General features: G+C 38.9%; 1 protein-coding gene across 1 annotated transcript; it reads left to right on the top strand.

Moving 5' to 3' along the window:
- Positions 1-2,861: 2,861 nt before the first annotated feature.
- On the top strand, positions 2,862-7,259 carry LOC103079612 (la-related protein 4-like). Its single transcript, XM_082931228.1, is given in 2 exon segments — positions 2,862-3,576; positions 3,578-7,259. Coding segments are annotated over 2 exon segments (2,178 nt in total). The 5' UTR covers positions 2,862-2,973; the 3' UTR covers positions 5,153-7,259.
- The last annotated feature ends 7,593 nt before the right edge of the window (positions 7,260-14,852 follow it).

Here is a 14,852-nt window from a genome sequence, read left to right as displayed (position 1 = left end):
GCTAACGCATATATGTGGAATCTAAAAAAAAAAAAATGGTACTGATGAACCTAATTGCAGGGCAGGAATAAAAATGTAGATATAAAGAATGGACTTGAGGACACAGGGTGGGAGGGGGAAGCTGGGGCGAAGTGGGAGTAGCATCAACATGTATACACTACTGAATGTAAAAAGCTAGTGGGAAGCAGCTGCATAGCACAGGGAGATCAGCTCGGTGCTTTATGATGGCCTAGAGGGGTGGGATAGGGAGGATGGGAGGGAGACGCAAGAGGGAGGGGATATGTATGCATATGGCTGATTTATTTTGTTGTACAACAGAAACTAACAGTATTGTGAAGCAATCATACTCCAATAAATATCTATTAAAAAAATGTAAGAGGCCTACTAGGTTGACCAACCATCCAAGTTTGCCTGGGACTGTTCAGTTTTAGCATTAGGAGTCTTACACCCCAGAAAATGCCCCAGAACTGGACACACCGAGACAGCTAGTCACCCTAGGCCTACCAGGCATGGTGCTTCCTCCTTTGTGGTGGGAAGCGCAAGATGTAGTAATTTGTCCTTCACTTTAGAGGGGATATAGTGGCATGTCCGAGACCACTGGACCCCTAAAATCTTCACAGATGGGGCAGGACCCTGCATCTTCTCAGTTTATCTCCCCAGCCTCTGGAATTCAATACTTTAAGAAGGCCTCCAATATACTTGTTGCTTCTTGCTCATCCATTCAAAGTGAGATTAATGTAGAGGACTAATGTGGTGTTAGTCCAATAACATTGGTTATTGATCAGATCCAAACACTGGGTTTACCTGTGCCTGCAGTAAAATGTCCAGGACTCCTAATCCTTGACCAGCTGCCTTTATCTACCATCTCAGATTTCAAAGGGACTCTGCAGAGTAGAACATTCTTAAGACAAATGCTCACACTTCAGTACTAGTGCTAGGAGATTTGTAAAATATATAGAATGTGCACTCATGTTCTAGGTTTATTTCAGGAAAAGGTTTAATATATCATCATTTTGGTGCATCCAAGAACACTGAGGCATAATCAATAATCTCTAACTACATTTTAAGTTAAAAAAATTGATTCAGTACTTTAAAAATTATTTAAAATAATGATTATCTATCATCATTTTTTAATTTCTTTGTTTCCTATGACATAATTTTGATCTCCTTTTTTCTTTTGTATCTGTCTGGTGAATAATCTATTTGGGGAAACTTGAGTTATAACAGGTGTCATGAAATAGAAATGTTACCTCTGCAATTTAAAATCCATTTTCTTTCATTCCAGAAGTTTATTTTTGAGATATCTGCCTTGCAATGTCAGACTATGTAAATGTCTTTGTGACTTAGGAAACAAATGTGCCACTGACTGACATGATTGAATTGTAGAATAAATTTCCTTCTCCCTTTTCATCTTTATTAGGACTGTGTCTAGACTGTGAGATGGCACCACCCATTTTGTGTTGCAGAGATCTGTCTGAGGCCAGGAGGGACCTTTGATAAGTCACAGACCCAGAATGGCTTGAGCATGCTGGTCCATTAAAAATACCTTAGGGGCTACCCTGGTGGCGCAGTGGTTGAGAGTCCGCCTGCCGATGCAGGGGACACGGGGTCGTGCCCCGGGCCGGGGAGATCCCACATGCCGCGGTGCGCTGGGTCTCAGTTGCAGCATGTGGGATCTTCATTGTGGTGTGAGGGATCTTTAGCTGCGGCATGCTAGATCTTTAGTTGTGGCATGCGGGCCCGTGAGCCATGGCCGCTGAGCCTGCGCGTCCGGAGCCTGTGCTCCGCAACGGGAGAGGCCACGACAGTGAGAGGCCCACGTACCGCAAAAAAAAAAAAAAAACAAAAACCTTAGGGTCTGATAATCCCTGACTTCCATGACAAAATTTGGTCACCTATTTCTTACTGCTTGATGTGCTTTCCAGATTCTTAAACTTTGGCCTCCATTTCCAAGTTAAAACTCTTTTACCTGCCTTTTATAACATTTGGCCTCTTTTATTCTTAAGACTTGATTTTGGCCTTGCACTAAAATGCCAATCCTTACTTCATGGGATCTATTTCTTTTCTGGTATTATGTATCTTCCTATATCCCCGGTTTAGGTCTTACTATGGTTTATGTTGTGTCAGTCACTACCTTATTAACTGAACTACTTAATGGGAAGATTTATAAAAGAGACTGCTCAGGTGGAATTGTGGTGAGCTGTCTGTATGGGACTTGATCTTACAGGGGAAAGTTCTATAGACAATGACTATTTTCGATCCACCCAGCAATGTAGTCCCTCTCCCCTTTATTCCATCCAAATAATGTTTTTATTACTCTTCACTATGTTGATTTCTAGTTGACAGCTGACATCTACTTTTATTCTGGGACATATTGTGGGCTCTTTATGTGATTTAGGTAGAGTTAGTCAGATGTATAATTATTTTCTTTTCTCTTGAAACAAGTTGGGAAAAAACTTGTACTTGCTTAATATTTCTGGCAAGATAATTTTTCTTAGGGAGAGGATTATATTTGGAAAAATACCTGGATAGACACTTGGGGTAGAAAGTTAGAGACCAAAGAGATAGGTGTCAACTGGTGACAGAAAGTGAGGAAAGAGGGCAGACCCACATAAAGGGGGTGAGGACTTATTTGTCATTTTCATGACAGAAGAGGTGATAAGAGAAGGATGGAAGGATAAAGTCCTGGTCTCTGAGAAGAGAAGGTACAAAAGATGAACCCTTAGAGGTAAGGTGAGAGTAAAAACTTTGGAGAGTCAAATGGCTAACAGAGGTTTTCAGGATACATTCTTGTACCATCCACAATGTGAACCCTTCCTAGGAATCTCAGATATTAAACAAATTAAAAATGTTTTGGGGCCGCTGCCGGGTGGAGGGGCCAGGCGAGTGTCCTTATCCTAGCTATTGGGGCTCCGGCCTGTAAGCCAGTTGGAGTCGTGTCGGCGAGAACGATTGGGCCGAGCGGAGAAAGTCATGTTGCTCTTCGTGGAGCAGGTAACATCTAAAGGAACTGGCTTAAATCCTAATGCCAAAGTATGGCAAGAAATACCTCCAGGAAATACTGATGCCACTCCAGTAACTCATGGAACTGAAAGCTCTTGGCATGAAACAGCAGCCACATCAGGGTCTCATCCTGAGGGTAATAGAGAACTTGCAGATGATATGTGTAAGGAATATGAAGTAATGTATTCATCTTGTGAAACCACAAGAACTACTACAGGCATTGAAGAATCAACTGATGGAATGATTTTGGGACCAGAAGATCTGAGTTACCAAATATATGATGTTTCTGGAGAAAGCAACTCAGCAATTTCTACAGAAGAACTAAAAGAGTGTTTGAAGAAACAATTAGAATTCTGTTTCTCACGAGAAAATTTGTCAAAGGATCTTTACCTGATATCTCAAATGGACAGTGATCAGTTCATCCCAATTTGGACAGTTGCCAACATGGAAGAAATAAAAAAGCTGACCACAGACCCTGACCTAATTCTTGAAGTGTTGAGATCTTCTCCCATGGTGCAAGTTGATGAGAAGGGCGAGAAAGTGAGACCAAGTCATAAGCGTTGTATTGTAATTCTTAAGAGAGATTCCTGAAACAACACCAGTAGAGGAAGTAAAAGCTTTGTTTAAAAATGAAAACTGCCCCAAGGTGATAAGCTGTGAATTTGCACACAATAGCAACTGGTATATCACTTTCCAGTCAGACACAGATGCACAGCAGGCTTTTAAATACTTAAGAGAAGAAGTTAAGACATTTCAGGGCAAGCCAATCATGGCAAGGATAAAAGCCATCAATACGTTTTTTGCTAAGAATGGTTATCGATTAATGGATTCTAGTATGTATAGTCCGCCCATTCAAACTCAAGCACAGTATGCCTCACCGGTCTTTATGCAGCCTGTATATAATCCTCACCAACAGTACTCTGTTTATAGTATTGTGCCTCAGTCTTGGTCTCCAAATCCCACACCTTACTTTGAAACACCACTGGCTCCTTTTCCCAATGGTAGTTTTGTGAATGGCTTTAATTCACCAGGATCTTATAAAACAAATGCTGCTGCTGCTGCTGTGAATATGGGTCGACCATTCCAAAAAAATCGTGTGAAGCCTCATTTTAGGTCAAGTGGTTCAGAACACTCAACAGAGGGCTCTGTGTCATTGGGGGATGGACCATTGAACAGATCTGGTTCAAGGAACTTTCCAACTGAACGACATAACCCTACAGTAACAGGGCACCAGGAGCAAAGCTACCTTCCAAAAGAGACTCCCACTTTGCAGATGGAACAGAATGGGGACTACGGTAGGGGCAGGAGAACTCTCTTCAGAGGTCGAAGACGTCGGGAAGATGAAAGGATCCCAAGACCCCATCCTTCAACAGCTGAAGCAAAGGCTCCAACACCAAAGTTTGACTTATTAGCCTCAAATTTTCCTCCTTTACCTGGAAGTTCATCAAGAACGCCAGGTGAACTTGTTTTGGAGAGTAGGATGTCTGATGTTGTTAAAGGTGTCTGCAAAGAAAAGGATAAGGAAGAGTTGAGAGTTAGTTGCCCAGTGACTGCAGAGGATGAACAGACAGACTGCACCTCTGCCCAGCAACTCAGTATGAGCACCAGTCCTCCATGTACAGCTGAGCTTTCTGTATTAAGCACAACTCAGCAAGAAAAGGATCTAATAGAGGATTCTGCTGTTCAGAAAGATGTTCCCAACCAGACAACTATACCAGTTTCTTCCCCGAGTACTGCAAAGCCATTGAGAACAAATACTGCTTCACCGTGTAATAGTAACATAAGTGCAGCTGTAGCTGTGGCCCTACAGGAACCTCGGAAGCTAAGTTATGCTGAAGTGTGCCAGAAGCCCCCTAAAGAGCCATCTCCAGTTCTTGTACAGCCACTGAGAGAACTTCGCTCCAATGCAGTATCTCCCACCAAAAATGAAGAGAATGGAGCTCCTGAGAAGTCCTTCGAGAAACAACATGAGAAGCCAGAAGCAAGGGCTAGTAAGGATTACTCTGGCTTCCGAGGCAATGCCATTCCCAGGGGAGCAGCTGGAAAAATCAGGGAACAGAGACGCCAGTTTGGCCATAGGGCTATACCTCAGGGAGTGACTCGACGTAATGGCAAAGAGCAATACGTGCCACCCAGATCACCAAAGTAAACAAAAACAAAAAAACTGTTCAAAAACTTCTCTCTCTTCCCATTAAACTTGAGCCTGGCTATATTGAACTGTTTTGGAGGGGAGGGCGTGGCCAGGAAGGAAACAAGAGAAAGTACATCCTTAAATCATTATGGGTTTTGGAGTTGTGAGCTATAGAATCCCAAAATTCATCTCGAAAGTGATTTTAAAATGCTGGAGGATTCCAATCAGTATAAATATATATATATATATATATGTATACATATATAAAAATATAATTTTTCTATTTTTGTTTTTGATTTTAATTTGCAGAGATCTTCTGCCTGGAATCAATTTTGAGGGTTCAGATTTAGCTTGGGAGAAAAACACATTATACATCCTTCAGTATAGGAGATGAGGGAGTGAGAGAAAATATTTTTTGAAGAAACATTTCTGTAAAATTAGAAATTACTTTTTTTAATCTATTTAAAGTTTGGCTTGGAGAATGCCATTTCTGCCTATATGGCCTTGTGTTGCAAAACAGATCAGTGGCTGGGGTGACTGTTGTGGTGTGAGTGTGTGCAAGTATGATTGAAGCCAAATCTGTTGTCATGTTAGTAAATGATTTGAAAACTGAATGTAATACTTGAGTAGATTTTTTTTTTTTTCCAGTTTGAAATTTAGTCTGTCTTTTTGATCTTACTAATATTTCATTCAACAAGCTGTTAAACTCTGATTGTACTTGGGGATGTGACTACCAATCAGTTTGATACTCAAGGAAAGAATGGGGGTTATTTGAAAAATTAAAATTTTGTGTTATATCTGAGGGGGTGGGTCAAATGGAGCTCAGAGGTTTAAGCTGCCCTGTGATTTTTCTTCCCCCCCTAAAATAGGAAACGATTTCTTTTTTTTTGTTGTTACTTTCTTCATTACTCTGTTCTTTGACTATCCACCCCCAAAAGCAAAATAACCAATCACCTACAGAATTGTATGTTTCTAGCTGCCTCGCTCAGTCTAGTCAAATCATATAACTGTTCGAAATTTCTGACTTGAACATTAAAGTATTTTACTCTTCTGGTCATGTATTTAGAACTTTAGATCCCAGAATGATAGGGCAGACTGACCCTACAGTAATTTATTTGTGTTAGTGTTAAAGATGAAACATTGTAGCTGACTCTTAAAGTGTTAAATAGTATAGATGTAAAAAGAAATTTCTTTTTAAAGGTTTAATTTGGGGACAACTTTTTCTGTTTACAATGTATTTATCACCTTCCTTCTTTCCCTTTCTCAAAAAAAAAAAAAAAAAAGCAGTTTGGAATTCACAGAAACAGAACCAGCAAGTCACAAAATTTTTGAGTTAAGGTTAGAAAGATAGTTAAAATTAACATATAATTTCTTAGTGGATAAAGTTGTAGCTCTCACATTAAATAGGCAAGTTTACATGCTGGTGTTTAGAAAATGGCTAAAAAATTAAAAACCATGTTGCATTAATCTGTTTTAAGTCATACCATTTTCAGAGTTCTATGTAAGGTGGGGTTTTGTTTTCTTTTTAGGGATAGTTTGTGATAGTAATAACTGTCCCTTATGTTAGTGAATTACATATGTACAAATTGAAACTGTAAATTGTGAACACTGGAAAGCACCATTGTGACATAGAGTAAACATCTTAGTAATATATTAAAATGAATGTAAATGAGGGTTAAAATTACATTACTGTGAAACTCATCTTCCAACTCTAAGTTAAGCTTTGGAGATTTGTATTAGTAGGTAACTGTTCAGAGCTTTGAAAACACCGCACATTTCTGTACAAGCCAGAATTATCATTTCTTTGTAACTTATTATTCAGCTTGGCAATTGCTTTTGATTTGGTGGATTGATAACATGATATAATATATTTAAGCAGTTTGAAACTATTCATTTCTACACACTATTTTCTACTAAATGAAACATACCATAAAACTACCTGTGCTGAAATTTGGGGGAAGTTTAGGTCCTTTAAAAAAAAAAAGTATTAATAATCACTGACTACATCTATGATAAAAGTGCTTATTTTGGTTTACTTAGATAATGCTGCAGCTGGTGGAAATGATAAACGTTTAAAGTGTTAACACTCTGTGAATGTATTGGATTTAAGAGAATAAACATTTTACAAAAATCGCTTGGTAAGGATTATAAACTTAATTATTGCACTTAGATGAAACAGTACTTTTTTTTTTTTTACAATGTGTCACAGAAATAGGCCTATATTACTTGTATCCTTGTATGACTTGCTGTTAGTCTACCCAACTTCTAAAAACTAAATGTTCTAATTGATACACAAGAAAAGAGTTCTTTTTCAAGAAAGCAAGTGTGTTCTTGCTTTTTCCCAGAAGGTGTTATTGAAAGTAGAAATTTAAAGGCATGACCATTTTAAAATTTCATATTAAATATAATGTTTTTCGGTTAAAAAAAAAAATGTTTTGGGTAAGAATATATAGGCTTTTTAAATGAAAAACCACAGATGAACTGATTTGTCTAAGATGATTGAGTATGTTGAAGTGTCAGGTGAGGAAATGACTCCTGAGAAGTGGAGAAAACACAACAGGGATTTCCAAATCTAACTGCCTTGGAGAAGTGTTGTAGTCCTGAAGGCCGGAAACTGCATGAGATGAGGCAATTTTACCCAGATCTCAAGAGGCTGAAAACTCCAACTGATATATGTATTATAGCCTGGATATTGAATAAGAGGCTTAAGCTTCTGAGTAGTAACCTTTGGGCCAAGAAATCAGAAACACATTGATCTAAATATGGAGACTTTCAATTGCCAATTTGTTGGTGTTAATTAAGAACCCACAAGATCATCAGGGAGGCCCCTGAGGAGTCATTTCTCTTTACTACGGGAAAAAGTTGGGCTCATTGCTCTTCTTTCTCCTGTTACTCTACTCCCTGTTCATTACGAAACATGTGCTATTATGGTGATGGGAAGGGGAGAGGGCATGATGAGGATGGGTCTTGAAATGCACCGGGAAAGAATGCAGAGGTTTAACCATCTAAGTCTGTTATTCAAACTCTAGATTTGGGATTAAGATATTGAGTTGTCTGCTCTCATGATGCAAATGTGCCTTCACATGAGCTCTGTAAAATTTTCTAGCTTCTGTGGGTTTGACTAACTTCTAACACTGAGAATTTTTTAAAAATTTATTTGTTTTATTTATTTATTTCTGGCTGCATTGGATCTTCGTTGTGGTATGCGGGGTTCTCATTGTGGTGGCTTCTCTTGTTGTGGAGCACGGGCTCTAGAGCGCAGGCTCAGTAGTTGTGGCACACGGGCTTAGTTGCTCTGTGGCATGTGGGATCTTCCCGGACCAGGGCTCGAACCCGTGTCCCCTGCATTGGCAGGTGGATTCTTAACCACTGCGCAACCAGGAAACCCTAACACTGAGATTTGATTCAACAAATTTGCTTCACATCTGCCATGTGAAAAGCACAGAAGAAAGACTCTGGAAGTAAATAAGACAGAGGAAGAGAGACATTCTTGCTGGAGAGCTCAGAGAAGTCACCAAGGAGAACAAGGATTTTGGACCTGTGGCAACTGGCGCAATTGACTGGATGTTAAGGGGAATGGTGGGAGTTGAAGCCACCAAGGTAGGCAGAGTTATCAACTTCATCTTTAGAATTCTGTTTTGAGATTTAAATTTTTGTTTACAGCTCAGGTTTCTACTTGCATTCCTCTTTTATTCAAAGGAAAAAAGTCATCAATTAGCATAGTGTTACACACGCTCATGAATAAAATCTTCTGGGGCGAATGATTAAAGAGGTTTGCATAAACACACATGGATGTTGAAAGCATGAATTACACATTACAGCTCAAAACCAAATCTGTGCTCTTCACGTCTTAGGGATGGATTTTGATAGTTTTTATGTAGTTTGGTGTAGTTTCAGAAGGTTAGGGAGAGATGAACTATTTTTTTTCTTCTTCTAATTCAGGTGATTAAATTATTGCCTATAAAAACATGATTTCTTTTGGCTAGGATATTTTGTTTGCTCAAAACAGGCCTTTGGAAGGTAAGTTGAGTACCAGCTCACTCTCTCGGGGCCCTTCCGATACTTCTGATGTGGATTACTTGGCATCAGGGATCCCAGAGGCGGCAGTCCTGAAAAAGAGAGGCTGTGGGTAGGCTTAGGCCAATGAAATACCGCAGCAGCTCTGGGTGTCCTGGGACTTCTCACCCTCTTTGTGCCAATTGATTAGAACTTTGAGAGGATGGACTGTCCTCTGGCCAGAATGTTGAGAACAAAGTTGTCCTTTGCACATGTGAGTAGGAAAATGGAGCCCAAACCCTAACAAGTGATCAATATCACTGACCAATTTAATGGCTTGACTTCCTATCCCCCTCCCAAGTTTGAGCCATCTCTCTGGGACTGGATCCTGGAAGAACATGGCTCCCATCTATCATCCTCCCTTAGGCAGACATAGACACAGACAGAGATGAAGTCTATGATGTGAGAACCAGTTTTAGTAAATCCATCACTTAAAGTACTATTGTGGTCTGGCTATGATGAATAACTCTTTGTTACTTGAAAAACCGTACATCTTAGTGAGAATTATCATTCTGTTAAATTCCTTTTTTAAAAAAATTGGCGTAAAATTGCTTTATAATGTTGTGTTATTCTGCTGTAAAATGAAGTGAATCAGCTGTATGTATACCTACATCTCCTCTCTCTTGGACCTCCCTCCCACCCATCCAGGTCGTCACAGAGCAATGAGCTGAGCTGCCCTGTGGTATACAGCAGGTTCCCACTAGCTATCTATCTTACACATGGTACTGTATTTATGTGAAACCTAATCACCCAATTTGTCCCACCCTCCCTTTCCCACTCTGTGTCCACATGTCCGTTCTCTAGGTCTACATCTCTATTCCTGTCCTACAAATAGGTTCATCTATACCATTTTCCTAGATTCCACTTATATGTGTTAATATATGATATTTGTTTTTCTCTTTCTGGATTACTTCGCTCTGTATGACAGACTCTAGGCCCATCCACATCTCTACAAATGACCCAATTTCGTTCCTTTTAATGGCTGAGTAATATTCCATTGTATATATGTACCATATCTTCTTTATCCATTCATATATTGTTGGACATTTAGGTTGTTTCCATGTCCTGGATATTGTAAATAGCACAGCAGTGAACACCGGGGTACATGACTCTTTTTGAATTATGGTTTTCTCAGGGTATATGCCCAGGAGTGGGATTGCTGGGTCATACCATAGTCCTATTTTTAGTTTTTTAAGGAACCTCCATACTGTTTTCCATAGTGGCTGTATCAATTTACATTCCCACCAACACTGCAAAAGGGTACCCTTTTCTCCACACCCTCTCCAGCATTCATTGTTTGTAGATTTTTTGATGATGGCCATTCTGACCTGTGTGAGGGGATACCTCATTGTAGTATTGACTTGCATTTCTCTAATAATTAGTGATGTTGAGGATATTTTCCTGTGCCTCTTGGCCATCTGTATGTCTTCTTTGGTGAAATGTCTATTTAGGTCTTCCGCCCATTTTTGGATTGGGTTGTTTGTCTTTTTGATATTGAGCTCCATGAGCTGTTTGTATATTTTGGTGATTAATCCTTTGTCAGTTGCTTCATTAGCAAATATTTTCTCCCATTCTGAGGGTTGTCTTTTTGTCTTGTTTATGGTTTCCTTTGCTGTGCAAAAGCTTTTAAGTTTAAGTCCTATTTGTTTATTTTTGTTTTTATTTCTGATACTCTAGGAGGTGGGTCAAAAAGATCTTGCTGTGGTTTATGTCAAAGAGTGTTTTTCCAGTTTTCCTCTAAGAGTTTTACAGTGTCTGGTCTTACATTTTAAGTCTTTAATCCATTTTGAGTTTATTTTTGTTATGGTGTTAGGTAGTGGTCTAATTTCATTAGCTCTTCTCTAAATGTTTGATAGAATTCGCCTGTGAAGCCATCTGGTCCTGGACTTTTGTTTGGTGGAAGATTTTAAATTATAGTTTCAATTTCATTACTTGTGATAGGTCTGTTTATATTTTCTAATTCTTGCTGGTTCAGTCTTGGAAAATTGTACCTTTCTAAGAGTTTGTCCATTTCTTCGTGGTTGCTCATTTTATTGGCATATAGTTGTTTGTAGTAGTCTCTTATAATCCTTTGTATTTCTGCTGTGTCAGTTGTGATTTCCCCTTTTTCATTTCTAATTTTATTGTGTCCTCTTCCCTTTTTTCTTGATGAGTCTGACTAAGGGTTTATCAATTTTATTTATCTTCTCAAAGAACCCACTTTTACTTTTATTGATCTTTGCTGTTGTTTTCTTTGATTCTATTTCATTTATTTCTGTTCTGATCTTTATGATTTCTTTCCTTCTATTGACTTTGGGTTTTCTTTGTTCTTCTTTCTCTAGTTGTGATAAGTATAGGGTTAGATTGTTTATTTGAGATTTTTCTTGTTTCTTGAGGTGAGATTGAATTGCTATAAACTTCCCTCTCAGAACTGCTTTTGCTGCATCCCATAGGTTTTCGGTCATTGTGTTTTCATTGTCATTTGTTTCTATGTATTTTTTTATTTCTTCTTTGATTTCTTCAGTGATCTCTTGGTTATTTCATGGCACACTGTTTAGACTCCATTTATTTGTGTTTTTTACATTTTTTTTCCTGTAATTGATTTCCACTCTCATAGCATTGTGGTCAGAAAAGATGCTTGATATGATTTCAAATTTCTTAAATTTTCTGAGGCTTGCTTTGTGACCCAAGATGGAGGTCACAAACATATCCTGGAAAAGGTTCCATGTGCACTTGAGAAGAAAATGTATTCTGCCACATTCAGGTGGAATGTCCTATAAATATCAATTAAATCTGTCGGGTCTATTGTGTCATTAAAGCTTGTGTTTCCTTATTTATTTTGTGTTTGGATGATCTTTCCATTGGTGTAAGTGCGGTGTTAAAGTCCCCTACTATTATTGTGTTACTGTCGATTTCCCCTTTTATGGTTGTTAGCATTTGCCTTATGTACTGAGGTGCTGCTATGTTGGGTGCATAAATATTTATAATTGTTCTATCTTCTTCTTGGATTGATCCTGTGATCATTACGTAGTGTCCTTCTTTGTCTCTTGTAACAGTCTTTATTTTAAAGTCTATTTTATCTGGTACGAGTACTGCTACTCCAGCTCTCTTTCGATTTCCATTTGCATGGAATATATTTTCCCATCCATTTGCTTTCAGTCTGTATGTGTCCCTAGGTCTGAAGTGGGTCTCTTGTAGACAGCATATATATGGGTCTTGTTTTTGTATACATTCAGCCAGTCTGTATCTTTTGGTTGGAGCATTTAATCCATTTATATTTGAGGTTATTATTGATATGTATATTCCTATTACCATTTTCTTAATTGTTTTGGGTTTGCTTTTGTGGGTCTTTTTCTTCTCTTGTGTTTCCCACCTAGAGAAGTTTCTTTAACATTTGTTTTAAAGCTGGTTTGGTGGTGCTGAATTCTCTTAGCTTTTGCTTCTCTGTAAAGTTTTTGACTTCTCCATCGAATCTCAATGAGATCCTTGCTGCTGGGTAGAGTAATCTTGGTTGTAGGTTTTTCTCTTTCATCACTTTAAATATATCCTGGCACTTCCTTCTGACCTGCAGAGTTTCTGCTGAAAAATCAACTGATAACCTTATGCAGATTCCTTTGTATGTTATTTTTTGTTTCTCCCTTGCTACTTTTAATATTTTTTCTTTGAATTTAATTTTTGTTAGTTTGATTAATATGTGTCTTGGTGTGTTTCTCCTAGGGTTTATCCTGTATGGGACTCTCTGTGCTTCCTGGACCTGGGTGACTATTTCCTTGCCCATCTGAGGGAAGTGTTCGACCATAATCTCTTCAAATATTTTCTCAGACCCTTTCTTTTTCTCTTCTTCTCTGGGACCCTTATGAATCGAATGTTGGTGTATTTAGTGTTATCCCAGAGATCTCTTAGATTATATTCAATTCTTTGTTCTGCTGCTCAGCAGGTACTTCCACCATTCTGTCTTCCAGCTCACTTATTCGTTCTCCTGCCTCATTCTGTTATTGATTCCTTCTAGTGTATTTTTTATTTCAATTATTGTGTTGTTCATCTCTGTTTGTTTGTTCTTTAGTTCTTCTAAATCTTTGTTAAACATTTCTTGTATTTTCTCAATCCGTTCTTCCATTCTATTTCCGAGATTCTTGATCAACTTTACTATCATTACTCTGAGTTCTTTACATCTTTACTATCCTTACTTAATTCAGGTAGGTTGCCTATTTCTTTGATCTTGTAGGTTTTTACCTTGCTCATTCATCTGTGTCACATTTTTTTGTCATCTCATTTTTAAAAATTTTTGATGGGTGTATTACTGGTTGTTTGGCCTGATGCTTCCACCACTGGAGTTGGTAGGCTGTTGGATAGAGCTGGGTCTTGGTGCTGAGTTGAGGACCTGTGGGAGACCTCACTCTGATGAATATTCCCTGGTGTCTAAGGTTCTCTGTTAGTCCAGTGGTTCGGACTTGGAGGTCCCACCACAGGAGCTCAGGCCTGAGCCCTAGCTCGTGAACCAAGATCCAGTCAGTCATGCAGGGTGGCAAAAAAAGAAAAAAAGAAAAAAAAAGAAGCAGAACAATAACAAAGAGTAAAAAATAAAATAAGATTTGAAAACTAACTGTGTTAGAAAGAATAAAAAAATAAAAAAATATATGTGCCACATCTTTATCCATTCATCCGATGATGGGCACTTAGGTTGTCTCCATCTCCGGGCTATCATAAATAGAGCTGCAATGAACATTTTGGTACATGACTCTTTTTGAATTATGGTTTTCTCAGGGTATATGCCCAGTAGTGGGATTGCTGGGTCATATGGTAGTTCTATTTGTAGATTTTTAAGGAACATACAATGGAATATTACTCAGCCATAAAAAGAAACGAAATTGAGCTATTTGTAATGAGTTGGATAGACCTAGAGTCTGTCATACAGAGTGAAGTAAGTCAGCAAGAGAAAGACAAACACCGTATGCTAGCACATATATATGGAATTTAAGAAAAAAAAATGTCATGAAGAACCTAGGGGTAAGACAGGAATAAAGACACAGACCTACTGGAAAACGGACTTGAGGATATGGGGAGGGGGAAGGGTGAGCTGTGACAAAGCAAGAGAGAGGCGTGGACATATGTACACTACCAAACGTAAGGTAGATAGCTAGTGGGAAGCAGCCGCATAGCACAGGGAGATCAGCTCGGTGCTTTGTGACCGCCTGGAGGGGTGGGATAGGGAGGGTGGGAGGGAGGGAGACGCAAGAGGGAAGAGATATGGGAACATATGTATATGTATAACTGATTCACTTTGTTATAAAGCAGAAACTAACACACCATTGTAAAGCAATTATACTCCAATAAAGATGTTAAAAAAATGTACAAAAAAATAATAAAAAAATAAAAATATAGATGAAACAACAACCAGAAGGTAAAACACAGAACCACAATAGTAAAAAACCAAGAACCAAGTCAACCAGAAGGTAAAAAACAGAACCACAATAGTAAAAAAGAGGAGAAAAAAAAAAAGCCAGAAAAGGCCTTGGCTTTGGGGGGGCGGGGCTTAGGCAGGGGCTGGGTTTAGGCAGTGGGTGGGGCCTATGCTTAGGACCCACAGAGCTGGTAAAGGCCCTGGGGGGGTGGGGCTTAGGCTTAACACAGCAGGAGGGACCCAGGGACCCAACACAGCCTCCACCCAGGCTTTGGGTAATGG

The sequence above is a fragment of the Lipotes vexillifer genome, unplaced genomic scaffold, assembly GCF_000442215.2.
Source record: "Lipotes vexillifer unplaced genomic scaffold, Lipotes_vexillifer_v1.1 scaffold779, whole genome shotgun sequence".
In the NCBI taxonomy this organism is placed as follows: domain Eukaryota; kingdom Metazoa; phylum Chordata; class Mammalia; order Artiodactyla; family Lipotidae; genus Lipotes; species Lipotes vexillifer.
This window is presented reverse-complemented; position numbering and strand designations above follow the sequence as displayed.